A 21,133-nucleotide genomic window follows, 5' to 3' on the forward strand; every position below is an offset into this window, starting at 1 on the left:
GGAAAGCTCCTATGATGCTGCTTGGCCTGCTGTGTTCATCCAGCTCTGCACCTTTTTGTCTAAGAATAGTTAGGTGCTTGTTTTTGACGAAAATGGATGCAATGGGCCAAAGGGCCTTTTTCTGTTCTGTAGACCTCTTTGATTAGGTCTACTAGAGGAGCCTTAGTAAACAACTGTAGTGCATCTTCTAAATGGTACACGCTGCTGCTACTGTATGTCATCGGTGAAGGCAGTGAATGCTGAAGGTGGTGGATGTGGCGTGAATTGAGCAGGTTGCTCTGTCCTGGATGGTGTAAAGTTTTCTGAGTGGTATTGGGGCTGCACTCATCCAGGCAAATAGAAAGCATTCTATCACACTCCTGACTTGTGCCTGGTAGATGTTTGATAGGTTGGGGAAAAAGTTACTTCTGCAGAATTCCTCGCCTGCGACCTGCTCTTGTAGCCATAGGAGAGCCTGTTTCAGTTTCTGCTCAATGGCAACCCTAGGCTATTGACAGTGGGGGATTCAGTGGCGGTAATACCATTTATTAGACTGTCTTATTGGAAGTGATCATTGCCTTGCACTTTGTGGCATGTGTGTTATTTGTCACTCATCAGCCCAAGCCTGAATGTTCTCCAGGTCTTGCTGCATATTGACACTTCATTGGGAAACGCAATTTTCTGTAATAATACAGTAATGTACTTTCATAACAACATGACATGGTTCTTCTGAAAAGCCTCTTTCTCCTATTTTAACAGGGACAGCAGGTTGTGGAATGGGTTAACTCGGAGAATGGAAGGTGAATTCCAGACAAACCTAATCTCTGATCGGGACGAATGTGGAAACAGACAGAGCAGGGGAGAAACAGTAATGATTTCTTCCTGGTGCTGCCTACAAGGTATTTTTTCAAGTTTCACTGTACAATAAAACATTGCTGTTTGAATATAAATTCAAACTCCGACAGGAAAGTGCTGTTCTGTGTTATCAAATGCACTGTGTCTTTGTCAAATGAAAACTCAGGGAGAAGAAGCAAAATAAGAGAGCAAGGAAAATGAGGGTAGGGACATTCACAGTTCACCAGGGACAGGTGGAGTGCTCCAGTGAGAATAATTTCCTTCCCTTTCTGTCTGTCTCTGCTCAGTGAGGGATGAGACCCAACATGATTTATTATCATTGAGCCCAAGATATGGCAGCAATGTTGCTCCCAGCTTGTACTTAGTTCCTCAGCCCTTTAGGGACTAATGAAGCATCCACACGTAAGCACTAAGAGACAGGAACCAGCTTGAGCTCGCTGTTTACTGCCTGTGTGCCTTTGACTTTCTACCCTTTTCTCTATGACTTCATTTATGAGCATACAAAGGCAATAGTAGTATAGAGATCAGAATTCAATCTCTATATGTGACAACAGTAATCTCAGCTCATACTGACATGATCAGAGTTTAAGAGGATTTGCTTCAATGCAAATGATAATTAGCACATGAGCATTTGGATCAGGGTTTGAACTACCACATAGAAGGGCTACATTTTTGCTCTGAAATCCTGGTTTGGCAGTTTTTAATCTGTTTCAAATGTGGATGCTCAGCTAAAGCTCCAAAACCAAAAAAAATCCTCTCGTCCATAGTGATAGAAAGAAAGGTCTGCATTTATATACAGCCTTTCAAAACATGAGGATTTTCCAGTTGCTTGATCACCATTTTTTCACTGCTGATGTAGCTGCAAAGCAATAGTCAAGAAGGGTAGGGCTTGTACAATTAATGGTAGGGCCTTAGGTAGTGTTGTAGAACAGAGAAACCGAGGGGTAAGGGTACATAATTTGTTAAAGTTTGCGTCACATGTAGACAGGATGGTTAAAAAGGCATTTGGCACATCTGCCTTCATTGCTCAGTCCTTTGAGCGTGGGAGTTGGGATGTTATGTTGAGGTTGTATAGGACATTGGTGAGGCCTCTGTGTCTAGTTCTAGTTGCCCAGTTATAGGAAGGATATTAACAAGCTAGAGAGGGTTCAGAAGATATTTACCAGGATGTTTCTGGGTATGGAAGGATTGAGTTATAAAGTAAGGCAGGTGGGATTAGTTTAATGTGGGATTATGTTCAGCATGGTCTGGTTGGACTGAAGGGTCTGTTTCCATGCTGCATATAGCCAACCAGTCTATGCCGAACATAATCCCAAACTAAACTATAAGTTATAAAGTAATAGAGCTGTACAGCACTGAAATAGACCCTTCAGTCCAAATTGTCCATGCTGACCAGATATCCTAAATTAGTCTAGTCCCATTTGCCAGCATTTGGACTGTATCCCTCTAAACCCTTCCTATTCATGTACCCATCCAGAAGCCTTTTAACATTGTAATTGTACCAGCCTCCACCACTTCCTCTGGCAGCTCGTTCCATACCGTCATTTTTGTAGGTACTCAACCGGATGACAGCTCAAATAAGACCATAAGATGTAAGAGCAGAAGTAGGCCATTCAGCCCACTGAGTCTGCTCTGCCACTGGCTGATCTGATAATGCTCAACTACACTTTCCTACCTTTGCCCCATAACTTTGATTCCCCTACTGATTAAAAATCTGTCTTTTGAATATACTTAATGACTCCGCCTTGATAGCCATCTGTGATAAAGAATTCCACAGATTCACTGTTCGAGGAAACTGTCTTGCAAACAGTATGAATCCATCCCTGCGGCTATATGTGTCAATCTCACTATCACAAATTACATGAAGTTGTTTTCCGTGCCCTCATTATCTCCAAAGAAAACTGGATCCTTCCCCTCTGACTCCAAGTTCTTCTCCAGTCCCCAGGAGATGACACCTTTGGGATTCCTGCTCACAGCTGCAGAAAAGAGCATCTATCTTCCTGATTATGTTGTCTCCTGCTACAGCTACATTCCTATTTCCTTCCCCCACTTGAATGGCTCCCTCTTCTACAGCGCCACAATCTGCTTGCTCATTCTCCCTACTCCTGTCTGCACGGCTGTAGGACCTTGTCACTGTTGGAAAGTTGTTGCTGAATTGCACTTCACTGGATCCTCATACCTGCCTCACATGGATTGCAGGCCAATTCTGAACGACCTAATTTGAATAGTGCGACTGCCTCTGGTGTAAAGTGTCCAGGTAACCTTCCCCATTGTCTCATTCAGCTAAAGTCTTGTGACCTTGTACCTTGCTGGCTGTGCAGTATAAGAATTCCATTTCTTTTCTTTGTAAAATGAGGACACTCTCTGAATCTCCGTTTTTTAGAAGTAATTCCGCCCAACACTACTTCTGCAGCCAAAACGGGCTCAGCAGATGTTCTTATATTTTCCCCAAATCACCCGTGGCTTATATTTTTCCCAAATCACTCAGTGGGCTGAATGGCCTACTTCTGCTCTTACATCTCATGGTCTTATATGAGCTGTCAGCCAGTTGAGTGGCAGAAACAGAGGGGCAGAAACAGAGGATGAGAAACAAAGGGGCGTAAACAGAGGGCGAGAAACAGAGGGTGGCCACTGCTCTAAAACATTATTCTGTTTTCCACCACCAGTAAAGCATCCATGTGGCTAGTGAAACCTTAAAAGCAAAACCTTGTTATGTTAATGCTTATGTGAAAAAAGTGAAGTGGAGGTGGGAAGGGACAGGAGGAGGGGACTAAATCAAAGTAGAGTTACAGGGAGGAATAAAGCACTCTATTCCTCGCAGTGCCCACCACAAGGTATTGGGAGCATTGGTGGATGCATTATGCTCCCTCTCTAATTACACCCGGGCTTGAACGTAACCACAAAAGTGGGGTAGGCAATTGCAGAGATGACCCCCTACATGACTTGCTGCCTGGACCTGTTTATCATTAGCCTGGCCAGGCCCAGGAGCAGATCTATGAGGAGGTCCTCCGATCTGCCCACATCCCTCCGCACCGGGTGCCCAAACAAGAATACCCTCTCTTATACGGATCTGGTTCGAGACACTTTTTAATCAACACCTCATTTACAACAAGAGCTCAGGTGTTTAAATGTTAACTACCACAATCAGGCAGCTACCTCCTTTAATTATGCCTTTTAACTGACTTAACTCCGAAACTGAACTTGAAAAGGATATACCATTTTAATTCCCACTTTGAATCACATTCCAAGAATATACTTATTCACTTACTCAGCTTTCATCTCACTCTGCTGATATCTGCTCTCACGGTTTGTATCTCTTACTAATTCACACTACAATCATTGAAGTTTTGATTAATCAGAGGCAATGTTGAGGGTAGCATTAGTCAGAAAAATTGGAAAAGGAGCAGGGTGTTCAGGGCCCCATGCACATTCCATCAGTTAATTAATTAAGTTAATGCAAGTTCCCCTCCAAACCATCATCCTGATGTTGAAACATGTCACTGTTCCTTCACTGTCATTAGGTCAAAATCCTGGAACTCCCTCCCTGACATCACTGAAGCCACATGTACTGCAGCAGTTCCAGAAGGCAGCTCAGCACTGCCTCCTCCAGGCGAATAAATGCTGGCCTTGCCAGCGGTCTCCACGTCGCATAAACAAATACATAAAACTCACCAGCTTGCTCGCACAACCCCTGGTCAGCTCCTATAAATTATCAGCTTTGCAATTTTCAATTACAGCCTGAAACATTCATCCAGCTTCGACACACTTTTGGAGGAGAAAATTTCAAAGTTTCTGACACCCTTTGTGTGAAGAATTGTTTCCTGATGTCACTCACCCCTGAAGGACTTTGCTTGAATTTTATGATATGAACTCCCACTACAGGAGAGAGTTTCTCTCTATCAAATTCTTGAATCAGCTTGAACACCCTTTAATCTTCTCCATGCATGGGCTTATAGATACATGGTACTGGATCAGGTTCAGTGGCTGGATAGAGAGTGAAATATGTAACTTTTTCTCATTTTTGTGAAATAAAGGAAGCGTATTTCAACTTTCCTCTGTGAAAACACCTCTTTGGTGGGAAGGTGGGACACTCATCTGAATCATAATGATGTAGATTAAACTCCAAACACTGCAGCACACAAGCTAAGGTAATGGGTACTGAAAGGGTATGGCACCATTAGACATAGTATCCTTTGAATTAACTGGGCAAACAGCATGGTTCACGTGTGTTCCTTGTAGCATATGTAATCATATACAGAACACTGTCCTCTCCAAACAGAATGAACATGCATATGCATCGCACCTTTCTTTAAACAAAACAAAAGCACAGGGACCAATCATTCTCTGGTGCATTCCCTGTGGCAAAGTTTTGATCAATCAGAGTTGACTTGTCTTTTTGGAATTTAAATAAAGGCTTGGGGGTTAAGTGTTCCCTGGTGCATTCTCTATGGCACTCTTGCTGATTGCGTGAGTTACCAGACCATACAGTTGTTCTCTTATCAGAGAGAGACAACTGGTAGTGATTGAACCTGAGGGCCACCAGATCTCAGGCAAGGGGAGGGGTTGAGACAGAGAGCTCTTCATGGCAACCTCACTCAGTGATGGAAATCAAACCCACGCTGGGTTACACTGGCATCACGCTGCTTCGCGAACCAACCTTCCATCCAACTGAGCTAAACCTTTGCTGAGTGCAAGGTGCTAAGCTTCAACAGTATCCCTTTGTTCCGCAACACTGAATGAGTTGTTAGAGCAAGGGTCCCATCTAATGATTCAGATGGACATTAAAGATTTTTTTGAAAATTCATTCAGGTACCATTGGTCAGGCCAGCATTTATTGCCCATTTTTAGTTGCCCTAGGGGTGTCGGTGTTGAGCTGCCCTCTTGAATCTCTGCAGTTCATTTGGCGTCAGCAAAAGATGCTCAAAAAGGAGGAGGTTTCAGTGATAGTGAACAGTATAGCTCCAAGTTTCCAGGCAGTATTTGAAAAGCAGCAGAGAGATCAATTACCAAACTGACCAACTCTCTTCCCTCACTCAAATAAAAAAAAACTGTCACTATTGCTTGACAGACTAATGCTTGAAATAACTCCATTGGGACTGGTAGCCCATCACCAAGTCCTTAACACTGATCCAGCTCCCTCAGAGCCAGCTCTCAGAGTGAGCAGGATTGCTGACACTCCTGTTTATATCTATCAGCCAGGGCTTCCTGATTAGACCAGGTTAACAGCGCCAGTCAGGGAGCCTATGAGATCCACCTGGCTGACCTTGTTACAATGACTACAATGCTTTTTAGAGAATGGTTGCTGAGTGTGCCCTACAGAGCAATAGTCTTGAAATGTGAAGCGCCTGGAGATGTATGAGGGAAATAATGAGGTGTTAGATCAATTAAAAAATCATAAATGTTCCAGTACAAAAAGGATCCAACACACAGCTCATACTAACTCTTTAAATGAGCTATCCAATCAGTCTCTCTCTCTCTCCTGTTCTTTTGAATGACCTGGCAATACTTTCCCCTTCAAGTATATTCTCAAGACCCTCTTGAACTTTGCTATGGAACTCATTTCCATTATTCTTTCAGCAGGCATATTTCCGATCATTAATACTGTACAAGGTTTTCCTTTCAATTCTAGATAATGGTTTCATTAATAATAAATCTTCCTTTTTTTTCTCAATTGGGCCATGTTTGTAAGGAAAGACTTTGAGAATGAATCATAGATCTTACAGTTGAAGAACTCTTGTTGCAAATCCCAGAGGCCTGGAACAATAGTCTGACTGTTAAAACAAATGGACAGAAACTGATTAAGTCTCATTATAACACTCAGATTGGTTCACACAGGACCTGGCCTTGCTTGTTGAGAAGGGAATTTCACTTGCGTTCTGAATAAGAGAATCGAAACACTAAATCTGTTTCTCTCTGCACAGATGCTGTCAGATCTGCTGAGTTCTTCCACAACTTTCTGTTTTTATTTCTGATTTCTAGCATCTGCAGTATTTCACTCTTATTTACATGGGACTAGCTGAGTTGCTCTTCCAGCAAGCTTCCATCAACATAATGGACTGAATGTCTTCCAGCTGTACTATAACCATTCTATGTTGATTGCAAAATATTTCTGCGTCTGTGTGGAAGATATTTTTATATTTTGCAGTAAAATGGGAAGTCTTCATGATTTCAAATCAAGTCATAAAAAAATCAACTTGTCCCCGCATTCAGGATTTCAATATCTGCTGTTAAGCCATTCTCATCAGCATCACATACAATGGTCATGGTTTTTTGCTCACGTGGATTTTCAACTCAAGCCTAAGCTATCGAGATGAAAGTTGGGAATAAATCACACAGGCCATCATGAACTAATACCCCCTCGACTGAAGAGTCAGCACATCAGTTAGACGTTACTGGCTTCATGGGATTTTATGTCACTTTGACATTAATGCTGGGCCATTATTCTAACAACGTATTAGAGCCTCTGGTCAGGGATGTCTTCTGCCTATTTATCTCTACTCATGAATCACACAAACTAACCCTTTGCAATGTTCTATTCCTGCTAGGATTGCAAAAAGCGAGATGAAATATTCTGCAAAGTGCCTGTAAAGTCAGAATCCAAACATTATCTCAATGATTGTGCAGCTTTTTACAGTGAATACAGTTAAGGGGATGTTGTAAAGTGCACAAGTTATAACCAGTAAAGCTCTCATTTTTCTCTCTAATACACCCTTCCATTAAAGAAGCAGAAGTTTAGTGTACACCTCTGTTGCTGACCTATATTTTTTCTCCTTCCATTATATCCTGCTGATACCTCCTCTGGAAAGTGTTTCCCATTTTACTTATTTATTCTGCATCGGCTCCTCTCATACACTCACTGTGTAAGGCCACAAGTTATAGGCCAGAAATCACACAACACCGGGTTATATTCCAACATGTTTATTTGAAATCGGAGGCTTTTGAAGCGCTGCTCCTTCGTCAAGTGAAGTGTGATTTCTGACCTTGTCTACCCCAGTCCAACACCGGCACCTCCACATCATAGGATATAGCAGCAGAAGTAGGCCATTCAGTCCATCGAGTCTGGTCCACTATTCAATGGCTGATCTCCTAATCCTCAATCCCACTGTCCTGTCTTTTCTCCATAACCCTTGATTCCCTTACTGATTAAAAATCTATCTCAACCTTGAGTATACTTAATGATGCAGCCTTGATGGCTCTCTGTGGTAAAGAATTCCACAGATTCACTACACTCTGAGAGAAGAAATTCCTCCTCATCTCTGTCTAACATGTGCAACCCCTTATTCTGAGATTATGCCCCCTGGTCCTAGACTGTCACATAAGAGGTAACAACCTTTCTGCCTATACCCTGTCAAGCTTCCTAAACATCTTGTATATTTCAATAAAATCACCCTTCATTCTACTATATTCCAATGAGTACAGGCCCAAACACCTCAACCTCTCCTTGTGACACAGTCCCTTCATATTTGTGATCAGTCTAATGAACCTTCTTTAGTCTGCTTTTAATACTACGTTATCTTTCCAGAGATGAGGAGCTTAAAACTATTCACAGTATTCCAGCTGTGGCTTGACTAATCTCTTGTACCGTTTTAGCAAAACCTCCTGATGTTTATATTGCATTCCCTTTAAAATAAAGACCATCATTCCATTTGCCTTCTCTCTCACCTACTGAACTTGGATGCGAGCTTTTCGTGATTCCTGGCCGAGGTCTCTAAGTAGTAGTCAGGATGTGGGAAAGAAAATCAATCAGGAGAAAGAAAAGGTTGGTAAGAAAGACACTGGGAAATTCAGAAGATCCTAAGAAAAGGAATTTGTGGAACGTCTGCAAGATGGCTTTTTGGAGCAGCTTGTTGTAGAACCCATTGGAGAAAGGCAATTTTGGATTTGGTGATGTGTATTGAGGCAGACTTGAGGAGGGAGCCCTTAGCGGGCACTGGTGGTGTTTTGAATGAGTGTTACCGTGTCTCAGGTAAGATTGAGAAGGAGGGACCTTTATTGTCACATCAATTGGTGTTGAAATGGGACCCACACTGTTGGTGTCACTCTGCATTACAAACCAACCATCCAGCCAAGTGAGCTAACCAAATCAATGAAATGATAGCAGATAGTTGCCATTGATTATCAGAGCCAGAGTATTGTGTGTAGGTCTAATTTGTATCTTTTCTCCATAACATTATGAAAGTGCAAAACGTGCTGATATCACGACATAAAGCACTCAATAGGTTGTAGGGGTAGTGACGGTGAGTTTATGACTCTAATGCCTGGGAAGACGTTGGAAAACAGGAATAATTGAGAAAGAAAGAGCACCTCCACCAGAAAGGCTTGTTAACTCTGTTTCTGTCCATGGATGCTACCTCTACTGCTGGGAATTTCTAGCATTTTGTTTTATTTATTTCAAATTTCCAGCATCTGCAGCATTTTGCTTCTGTGTTTTTGATTGCGATAGTTTTTTTTCTGGTTCTGACTCACTTGATACCACTTTGTATCCAATTAATATCACAAAAAGCAGATTATTTTGCCTTTGTCACAATCCCTTTTGTGTAAATTCGCTGTGTGCAAACTGCTTGTGTATTTCCTATATTACCCAGGACAGACTTGATGGGCTGAATGGTCTCTTTTATACTCTGTGACTCTACACTATGACTAATATCTGCACTTCAAAAGAGATCATTGGCTATCCACCACATTGAGGTGGTCATGCAAAGTGCAGTATAAAGCTTTGTCTTTGTTTTTTTTTCATATTGCTTCTTTTATCAATTATCATATATTTTCTAGTTATCCACCCTCCTGTCACTTGAAAGACTTTCTCTTTCATGATTCAATCATAATTTTGAACATCTTAAGTAAATTTCTGCTTAGCCTTCTCTGCTCAACAGAGAACAAACCCAACTTCTCCAATGAAGTCCGTCATTCCCATACTATTGTAGTAAATCTCCTCTGCACCCTCTTGACATCTCCCTAAACAATAACACTTGAAGGAACACACTTTTTAGCCTGAAGTTATACTGCAGCCAGGACCTGCACTTGTGAGTTGTGATCTCCTTTCAATCAACACGGATAGAGGAATATCATACGAAGAAACTAAGCATTTAGGCAGTAATACTGCATTTAATAATTTAAAAGACATGCAATAATAAAGCAGCAAGACATCAAAGCAAATTATTTCCTTCTGTTGCCAGAGTTTGGAAACTTGTTTTTGATTTACTATTGGCTAGATAACAAAGTTATATGTGCTGAGTCACTTCTGGTTACACAGAAAATGATGTGAGAGATTTGAAAGTTCCCTCATGATAACATGTTTGGGAAAATGCTAGAGCCATTGAATTGTGCATCAAAGAGTTTTTCAAATGTCAGACCATACTGTATGATTTGCATATTGCATAGTATACAAAGCTAATGGCAGAAATCCAACTTAAAGAATTAAATTCCTCTTGTGACAGATGCGGCAGATGTCTATTTTATTATATTTCACCTCAGATTGTTGTGGCAAACTGAATTTAAAAATTTGCTTCCGTCAGCTGCATCTCTGGCAGGATTGTGTTGTTTTTTTTCTGTAGCAGAAGTGACTCATTCACACAACTAGGAGTTTCTGTTACATTGGTTGGAGAAGTTGAATTGTTGTCCTTGGAGAAGATAAGGCTGAGGTGAGATTTGATCAAGGATACCTTTGATCAAGAGGTGGCACGAAGGCTCAGAGATTAGCACTGCTACCTCACAGCACCAGGGTCCAGGTTCAATTCTAGTCTTGGGTGACTGACTGTGTGGAATTGGCACATAGTCCCTCTGTCTGTGTGGATTTCTGCCTGGTGCACTGGTTTCCTCCCACAGTCCAAAGATATGTGTAGGTAGCTTGGCCATGCTAAATTGTGCAGGCTCGGTTGCTTAGCCATTGTAAGTGATAGTGTGGGGGTCTGGGTCTGGGTGGGATGGTCTTTGGAGGGTTGGTATGGACTTGTTGGGCCAAATGACCCATTTGCACTGTCGGGGTTTTATGATTCTATCTAATATCATTGAGGAACAAAAACAGAAATTGCTGGCGAAACCCAGCAACATATGTGTGAAGAAAGCAGAGCTAACATTTTGAGTCCAGTGATTCTTCATCGGAGTGACTGGAGTAAATGATAACAAATTCTTCCCACTCATGGAAGGATCAAAAATAAAAAGGCACAGATTTAAGATAGTTGATTACAGAAGCAATGGTGATATGAGGGAAATATTTTTCATACAGCTAGTGGTTGAGATCTGCAGTGTGCTGTCTGAGATTCAGTGAAGGTAGATTTAATTAAGACTTTCAAAAGGAAATCAGACTGCTGTATGAAAAGAAAAAAAGAGCAGATTTACAGAAGGAGGTGGGTCATGGTACTCTGTGCATTTCTCATTTGGAGATGCTGGTACAGACACAACAGGCTGAATAGGTCCCAGGTCTAAAATGCAAGATTTTGCTGATAACACCGTTTAAGAAAATGTCCTCAGATCATACTTATTTTCTCAGGTATTCAGGTACTGGTAGGAATGTTTTATATATTTTAAATGGAAGATAAGCAGCATACAAAAAACTGGCTGCTTAATGTAAGTGAAATGATGATTTTGGCAAAAACTGAAAAAACTGCGGACGCTGTAAATCAGGAACAAAAACAAAGTTGCTGTAAAAGCTCAGCAGGTCTGACAGCATCTGTGAAGGTAAAAAACTGAGTTAATGTTTTGGGTCCGGTGACCCTTCCTCAGAGCTGGTAATGATTTTGGTAATTTGGTAATGATGAAACCCATTTTTAGCTATATAAATAAAATTGCACCAGGTTTCCTCACTTAAATAAAACAAGAAATATTTTCTCATGGACGGATGAGAAAATAGACAAATTAATTCCTCAATTAATTGAAGAGTTTAAGTCTGCAATTATGCAAATTTTTTTTACCAGAAACATGAAATGTTTGTGTTTACATCAGCCAAATTTTGGGTTCAACGTTCTATTTTAAACTCTATTTTAAAACCCCATGCTCAGATTCCTTTATTTTTTGGCTTTCAGAATAATGAGTGTTACAAAGAAAGGCTGGATAGACTGGAACGTTTTTCATTGGAGTGTAGGAGGTTGAGAGGCAACGTTATGGAAGTTTATAAAATAATGAGGGCTGTGGATAGAGTTAATGGTAGTTGCCTTTTCCCTAGGATGGAGGATTTCAAGACGGGGTGGGGGGGGCACATTTTTAAGGTGAAAAGAGAGAGATTTAAAAAAAACTTAGCGGCAATTTTTTTACACAGAGGGTGGCTCGCATGTGGAATGAACTTCCTCAGGAAGTGGTGGATGTGGGTACAGTTACAAATACATGAATAGGAAAGGTTTGGAGGGATATGGGCCAGGAGCAGGCAGGTGGGACTAGTTTATCTTGGGATTATGTTCAGCATGGACTGGTTGGACTGAAAGATCTGTTTCCATGCTGTATGAGTCTATGTTGAGAGGGTGTTTCTCCCTGTTTAGAGAGGCTTTATGTAGCTTTATAGTCTCAGTGTTTAGGGCTGATATGTGGACAAATTTCATCACTGAGAGCATCTGTTAAATTCTCTACCCAAGAAGACTAAGTTGTTGAGTAAACTCAGCACTGAGGTCGATTAATTATTGGACACCAATAAACAAAGAAATATTGATGAAGATGGGAGTGTGAAGTTGAGTTGACCTTATTGAATGACAGAGTAGGTTCAGAGGTACTATAGCCTGTTGCTCCTATTTCTTACCTTTTAACATGTCAAATACTTAGAAACATTTGCCAGGTGGAATTTGGGCAGATGGTGATATAGTATCAATAGTCATGGAATGAGTAATCCAGGCTAATCCTGTGTTCATGTGTTCAATTCCCCCTACAGTACATGGTTAAACTTAAAATTCAATTAATAAATCTGAAACACAAAGATAGTTTCAGAAATAGCAGTCATGAAACAAACATTGATTATTGTAAATGCATCTGCCTCTGAGTCACCCAATCCGAAATGTTAACTTTAATTTCTCTCCACAGATGCTGCTGGACTTGCTGAGCTTTTCCAGCAATTTCTGGTTTTGGTTTGCTAATGTACTTTCTGGAAGGGAAAGGCCATTCTTACCTGGCCTGGCCTACGTGTGACTCCAGACCAGGTACAATTGATTCTTAACTGCCCCCTGAAGTGGCTTTGTGATGACAGATGGGCGACAAATTCTGGCCTTGTCAGTGATGTTCACATCCAAAGAAAGAATAAAGGAAAGAATATATAGGTGTCCTTTTGTAGAAATTTAATAAGGAAGATGACACAGATTGAGCACTCCCTAAACTTGAGAGGTGAAACTTTACTGCTCAATTACCAATGACAAATAAAGCACAGCATCTGCCTTCCTTTGGCAGAAAGAGTTCCCTCAGGGAATAAATTAGGCCCCGAGCTTTACTGTGTTCATTAAATTGCTGCCAAGATATCCTGACTGCTCACATTGTACATACAAAGAAGACACCAGAAGCTCAGAGACAATAGCTGGAGGAAAACATTCAAACATAGAGAACATTCAAAAACTGTCAGCAGCTAGACATCATGAGAAGCTAATCGCTTCAGAACATCAACTTGCGCACAAAAACTCAAAGTAATGGGGAGTCTCTTCCTGCATCAGCCTTCTAGATTTAGAATTTATACTTACCTACACATCTGGTGAGGAAGGACTTTTTAAAATCTACATGGATATGAGGGACAGACTTTATCTTTTGCACAGCAAGAGGTGAAACATTTAGGATGCACTCTCTGAGAGTGTGGTGGGGACAATCAATTACAGCTTTCTAAAGAGAATGCAATAATTGTCTGAGGATAAAAATTTGCAGGATTATTTCGAAAGGCCAAGTGGAGTGAGACTAGCTGAGTCACTCTTATAAAGAGCCAGTGTGGATACAATGGGCTGGATGATCTCTTTCTGAGCTCCAACTTTTCGATGATCCTGTCCATACTGGAAAGGCTAACTGTACTAAAAGTTACTAACTCTCCAGCACCAGATAGGATGCATCCACAGATGGCAAATGAAGGAAGGATGCAAATTGCTACTGTTTGCAATCTCTTGATCATCCTCAAATACATGAGCACGGCTCAGAGGATGCTTTGCAAATGCTACACCCTTTTCCAATGACCTCAGCAACTATGGGCCAGTCAGTTTAACCTTGATACTGGGACCAGGTCAAACCTTTGAGTCCCTTGGATTAATTAAGGAAAACCTAAAAAGATTTGCTTAAGATAAAACATGCTTAACTAACTTGATTCTCTTAGAGTCATAGAGTTGTTCAGCATGGAAACAGACCCTTCGGTCCATCTCGGCCGTGCTGACAAAATACCTGAAATTAATCTAGTCCTATTTGTCAACATTTCATCAATGTCTCTCTAAACCCTTCCTATTCATGTTTCCATTCAGATGCCTTTTAATTGTTATAATTGTACCAGCCTTCCCTGGCAGCTCATTCCGTACATGCACCACCTTCTGCGTGAAAAAGTTGCTCCTTAGATCCCTTTTAAATCTTTCCCTTCTTATGTCCCCTAGTTTTGGACTCCCCTACTCTGGCGGAAAGACCTTGGCTATTGTCTCTATCCATGCTCCTCATGTGGCTGGGAGTTAAAATTTTACATAGTAATTGCTCCTCTTAAGTACTTTGGGACATTTTAGTAAATTAACATTGTATGATTTCAAGAAGGAGATAGATATAGCACTTGGAGCTAAAGGGATCAAGGGATATGGAGGAGAATGGGGAATAGCCTATTGAATTAGATGGCCAACCACGGTCATAATAAAAGGCAGGCAGGCTCAAAGGTCTGAAGGTCAACCCCTGCTCCTATTTTTTATGTTTCTATGTAATGGCACTATCTAAATGCAACTGCAGTACTGCAGTGGACTATCTACCACTGTCCACTGGGATATTAAACTACAAAGTGGCTAAATTCCTGATGACAAATATTTTACATATTAAAAGCTCAAACAATTTTGAGCAGCTATCAGTGACCACTTGGGTACATGTTGCATAGCAACCTGGAATGATGCCATAACAGAGAAAATGCTGGAGAAATTCAATAAGTCTGATAGCATCCATGAACAACAACTGACCATGAGCTTAGTTCATCTGGCTGACATCTCATTTTTGAGTTAGATAATTTAAATCTCAACCGAGACATGAACTATCTAATTTGGACTGAACAAGGGTTGCAGACATTTTTCGGACAAGGTAACGTGCAAGTGGTATGGGCAGTTTAAAAAAATAATATAAAGCTACTCAGCACCATCTAAGGCAACACAATGTGTTTGATCAGCATGCCATCCATTAACTTATACAAAACCATATGCTCTGAGAACATGGGTTTTAAATCCCAGCATGATAGATGATAAACTTGATTTCTGGAAAAATCTGGAAATGAAAGCTGTCTCAATGGTGACTGTGTATCCATTATCAACTGACATGAAATACTTGTCTGGTTCACTGATGCCCTTTAGGGAAGGAAATCTGCTGTCCTTCCTTAGTCTGGCCTACATGTAACTACAGACCCACAGCAATGTGGTTGACTCTTAACTGCCCTCTGAAATGGCCCAGCAAGGTACTCAGTTCAAAGGTAACTTGGTTTGGGCAATAAATGACAGCCCAGACTGCAATATCCACAGCCTATGAATGGATTTAAAAAAAACACATTGTGGCAACCAGCCAAGGCCCCTTCGATAGAATCTTCCAAACCTCTACTACCTGGAAGGATAATGTTGTGGAAACCAAACAGGAACAGCAAAATCTGCAAGATCTCCCCCAAGTCATGCACCACACTGAGAAGGAACGATACATGCCACTCCTGCAAAATCCCAGAACTCTCTTCCCAAAAGTCCTGAAGATGTACCTACACTATATTACCTGCATTGGTTCAACAAGATGGCTCATCACCACCTTCTCAAAGGGCAATAAGGGATGGCCAATAAGGCTGGCCCTGCAAACAAGGTTCACATCTCATGAATCACAGAATCACAAAAGTGTTACAGTGCAAGAGGAAGCCATTACAAGGAAGCAGTGCATTCCAATCCCAGTCATGCATGTGAAAAAGCTTTTTCTCACATCATCATTGTTTCTTTTCCATATCACTTTAAATCTGTGTCACCTCATTCTAGATCCTTTTGTGAACAAAAACACCCCTCTTTGTATCCAGTCCCCTCATAATTTTGGAATTCTCTCTCACATCTACTCTTCTTGTCATTGAGGACAGTCCGAGCTCCCCAATTTATCTTCATAACTGAGGATCCATATCCTTGGAACCATTTTTGTAAATCTCTTCTGCATTCCCTGCGATGTTTGTTCACAACCTATCCATAGTTTGGCATCCAGAATTTGACCACAATAATCCAGCTGAGGTCTGACAATTGTCTTATACAAATTCAGTCGTGCTCTTGTACTCCATGTCCCCACTGATAAAGCTCAGAATATTTATTAACTGCTCACTCCACCTGCCTTGCCATGTTCAATAACCTGGCACATATGCAATTCTGTGCTCCTGCTCCTGCACCTGCTACAGAATTGTACCCCTTGTTTTATATTGTCTGCCCATTTTCTTTTGAACAAAATGCAGCACTTCACACTTCTCTGCATTGAAGTTCATCCGTCAAATAGTTTCCAGCAACAAAAACACCTACATCAGATGCCTACTTATTGCCTACAGCTCTACATTTAACACAATAATCCCCTCCAGACTGATCTCAAAACTTCAAGACCTAGCTTTTGGCTCCACTCTCTGCAACTGGATCCGCAGCTTCCTGACTCACAGACTGCAATCAGTGAAGATAGACAACAATATCTCCTCCAAGATAATGCTCAACACTCGAGCTCCCCAAGGATGCATTCTCAGCCCCTCACTGTACTCCCTGATTTTACTCCATTGTGTATAAGTCCTGCCTGATTTGCCAACCAAAATGCAAATGCCATCTACGTTTGCTGATGACACCACCGTGGTAGGATGGATATCAAATAACGATGAGTCAAAATACAGAAAGGAGATGGAGGGCCTGGTGTTATGGTGCAATGGTAACAAACTCTCTCTCTCAATGTTGGCAAAACAAAAGAACTGATCATTGACTTCAAAGAAAGGAGGAGGACGCGTCCTTTCCTACATCAATGGAGCTGAGGTAGAGAGGGTTGGGAACGGCAAGTTTCTCGGAGTGACGATAACCAATGACCTGTCCTGGACTTCCCATGTAAATGCGACGATCAAGAAGGCACAACAACGCCTCTTCCTCAGGCAGCTCAGGAAATTTGGTATGTCCATAAAGTGCCTCACCAACTTCTACAGATGCACAATAGAAAGCAAACAGTCCAGGTCCATAACGGCCTGGTATGACAACTGCTCTGCCCAGGACTGTAAGAAACTACAGAAGGTAGTATGCATGGCCCAGACCATCACAGAAGCCAACCTTCCATCCATGGACTCCATTTACATGGCTCACTGCCGCGGAAAAGCTGCCAACATCATCAAAGACCCACTGCACCCCAGTACTGATCTCCTACAACCTCTTCCGTCAGGCAGAAGATACAGAAGCCTGAACACACGCACTAACAGGTTCACGAACAGTTTCTTCCCAGCTGTTATTAGACTGATAAATGGAGTCTCTAAACTCAAATAATGCTGATCTTGCTAACGTTGATCCCTCCTAGCGCACGCTCTGTGCAATGTAACCTGTATGCCTCTGTATAAGTCTTTTTGATCTGTACATCCTTGCTAACTATTATCTGCCTGTACTGCTTGTAAACAAAGCTTTTTACTGTATTTCAGTACAAGTGACAATAAATCAATCAATCAATCCTATCGCTTTGCCATTGTGGCAGAAGTTATACTATCTACAAGGTGTACTGTTCTAACTCCCCAAGCATCCTTCCACAGCAAACCTGCATCCTCTACCACTGAGAAGGACAAGAGCAGCTGGCACAAGGGAGCTGCATGTACATGCAAGTTCACCTCCAATGCAAGCACTATTCAGATTTGGAACTACAATATTCTACTTCACTGGTTCAAAATCTGAACTCCCATCACACGGGTGAATCTACCATCACTTTGTCAAGAGAAACTTGGAATAGGGATAAATTGTAGGCCTTTTCAGCAATGCTCATAACTAACAAAAAGAAAATAAGTGAGCTTTATTCTGGACAATGTTTGTACTTACCCAGTTGACTAGACTTTCCTGATTCAATGAGTTCTTTTGACCATAGCTACGTTGAACAGTGGGAGCAGGTTCAATATTAACATTTGGAATGCATTTAACAAGGGGGAATAAAAAGACCAAGTTGTCAGGAAAAATCAGAGGAGTGGTTTTCCTTGAGTAGCTCTTTCAAAGAGATGGCACAGGCACAATTGGCTGAATGGCCTTTTCAACATGTGTCATAATTCCAGCTGTGGTGTCACTCAATCTAGAACAAAGAAACATACAAAATAGGAACAGGAGTAGGCCATTCAGCCTTTCAAGCCTGCTCTGCTATTTAATGTGATCAAAACGTAGCCACCATCAGAAATGAGAGAAAGGCTTGCACCTTCAATGACTGGGAGACAAAGGTGTTCTGGTTAGGCTTAGCTGAGGGACCCAGGTGTAATTGAAGACTGTACTCCCAAGCTGATCCCAAATTTAGAAACCTTCAAACAAAAAAAAAGAACAGAAGTCGGCCATTTGGCTCTTTGAGCCTGCTCTGCCTTTCAACATGGTCATGATTGATCATCCAATTCTGTAACCTGTTCCTGATTTCTCCTCATATCCTTTGATCCCTTTGGTCCTAAGAACTATATCTCTACAACCGTTGCCCTGGCCAAAATTGAGTCAAGACCTCCAAATAATTTTATTTGCCAGACACAAGATCTTGCTTTACAGATATTGTTTGCTCCATCTGTCATCAGAAGAGCAATGACTACATTGGAAAAGTGATGAATGGATTGAGAAGTCTTAAGAGGTCCTGATGAGGCACATAATAATGCTAGTCTTTTCTTTACCACCACTGGAGATTTTGCAGCAGTTGACTTCATGATGCTGAGGTGGTGAGTCATTGACCTGGGAGTCTTTATGGCCCTGAAATATTGGTCTTAAAATTGAAGCATGGCACCTCTTGAGAACCATTCCTCCATCAGGATTTTGGACCATCACTTAAATCATTTGATAAGAAGATCCCATTATTCTAGCCTACAATCCGTATTCCTAACCTACTTTTGTGTCACCTTGTTTTATTCTTCCGTCTTGCAGATGTTCATTTTTTTTTCTGATGCTGCCTTGTTATTTTGCTGACTTTGCTCATCAGCACGCTGTGACTGTCTGGGTCCAGATGAACTGTGCAGCTCACATTTATGAATACAAATTGGAGTCTTGTTTTTATTGTACAAATACTTGCTGGCCTAATAAATTCCTGTCCGTATCACTCTCTTTATAATTAATTCAAAGACAAATAGTCATGGACAAGCCCGGAATTTAGGTCTAAATCTGATTATGTGTGATAATTAGCTGTGGAAAAATGTAATCCACAAACAAGGGTTAAGCCTGATCAGAATATGTGCTGTTGCAGGCAGAAAATTTGCCAGCTCAGTACAGGGAGTGATTGGAAAGCCAGATCCATCAAATTAAGTCAAATCAGCTGCCCTCTGTAACTAGGCAGTGTTTACACTTTCAGTCAAAATCCTACGTTTTCATGATGGGGAAGGCATGAGGTGCAGGTGATGGCGCATAGCAACTCCATTAACTTTTTTTTCTTTATTTTCTCATTTTCTTGAACCTAAGATTTGTATCTAGGTACCCGCTTCTACCGAAGATGGCACTGTGTGTTGGTGACATTGTACACTTTTCACTGTACTCCTGTTATTTTATGAGTTGAATACATATGACAATAAACCCAATTCTAATTTGAATTCAACGTTGCATTTGCTCAGTAAACCCCAAATCTGAAAGCATTTTACTGATTATTCCTGGAGATCAAAAACATTGCACAAAGCTTTCCTTTTAAGATATATGGTTTGTCCGGTTGCAATTACATTTATAATTTCACTTTGGAAATCTTCCCTTCTATTCCGTTTAATTGCAGCTGATTTGACTTAATTTGGTAGACCTGGCTTTCCAATCATTCACAGGATCAGAAAAAGTAAGTAATCTGTCAAAGGATATTTTCACCTTCTCACTTCTCAAATGGTGGCAGTCTATTTCAGCTCAGTTAAAGAAAAGACAATTGTTTTATCGGGGCATCCATCCATGACCGTCTTAAGGTGATACAGATGAAAGAGATCCTACAGCCTCTCACTGTTCATCCACCGAGGACAGAAGAAAAAAGGAAAATTCCCTCATACTGCACCCAACCGACTCTTTGTCAAGTAAGAGCTTTAGGACCCTGGAGAATCTTGTGATGATGTCATAGGGATACTCACCTCTGAGTGGAGTTAGTTAGAATTACATTGGGAAGAGTGCATTGAGAATGAGAGAAGGACATGTAGAGATTAGTTTTAATAAGATTACAGCCTGGTATATTTCAGAATGCCACGTATAGTTGTATTGGTAGTAAAATGCAATAAGCAGAATTCTTAAGAAGGCTGAGTCTTAATGCATTTCTTAGCCAGTCTATTAAATTCAAACTCTTAGGTATGAACACAAACCACACAACAAAAGAAACTTTAATTCAGATTTTCATCCTCATAACATTCCTGGCTGTGCATCATTGCTTGTGGAAAATAAAATCTCTTCGGCATTAATCAATGTTTGCCTTTCACTAGCTTGAATCTCTTGACTGTGAATGCCACTTCTCAGTTTGAAACAGATTAAATTTTTTGATATTCATTAACTTGTTATATGATGTCAAATTAAAATCAGAAGGTTGGAGGCTCAGGTGCCACAGTAGAGACTTGTGCACAAATTCTGGGCCCAAGACTCCATTGTAGTGTTGACACAATGTTCATTGTCAGTGGTACTAGTAACACTATCTTTAAGGTCAGTGAGTGAGTTCTCTGTGATGTCCTGGCCAATATTTTTCCCCAAAACTAACATCAGCTTTTATGACAGCTATTGCGTTGTGTTTTTCTGGGAGTTGGTGACATGGTGGCTCAGTACTGGCTGCCTCACAGTGTCAGGGGCCTGGGTTCGATTCTGCCCTCAGGTGACTGTCTGTGTAGAGTTTGCACATTCTCTGCGTGTCTGCATGGGTTTCCTCCCATAGTCCAAAGATGTGCAGGTTAGGTGGATTGGCCATGCCAAATTGCCCATAGTGTCCAGGGATGTGCAACCTAGGTGGATTAGCCTCGATATGCAAGTTTTACAGGGATGGGGTTGGCTCAGGGTGG

At 41.2% G+C, this 21,133-nt stretch overlaps 1 protein-coding gene across 1 annotated transcript in view; it reads right to left on the reverse strand.

Annotated features, from left to right (window-relative positions):
- Nucleotides 1–21,133, reverse strand: part of galntl6 (polypeptide N-acetylgalactosaminyltransferase like 6) — a 248,889-nt gene that overhangs the window by 215,985 nt on the left and 11,771 nt on the right. Inside the window, exons 2-3 of the mRNA XM_048594039.1 lie at nucleotides 17,725–17,772; nucleotides 15,709–15,781 (exon numbers count right to left, since the gene is read on the reverse strand). Coding sequence (XP_048449996.1) covers nucleotides 15,709–15,781; nucleotides 17,725–17,772 — 121 coding nt within the window. The remainder of the gene's footprint in view (nucleotides 1–15,708; nucleotides 15,782–17,724; nucleotides 17,773–21,133) is intronic.

This window comes from Rhincodon typus, chromosome 3 (genome assembly GCF_021869965.1).
Source record: "Rhincodon typus isolate 14 chromosome 3, sRhiTyp1.1, whole genome shotgun sequence".
NCBI classification, from domain to species: Eukaryota; Metazoa; Chordata; class Chondrichthyes; order Orectolobiformes; family Rhincodontidae; genus Rhincodon; species Rhincodon typus.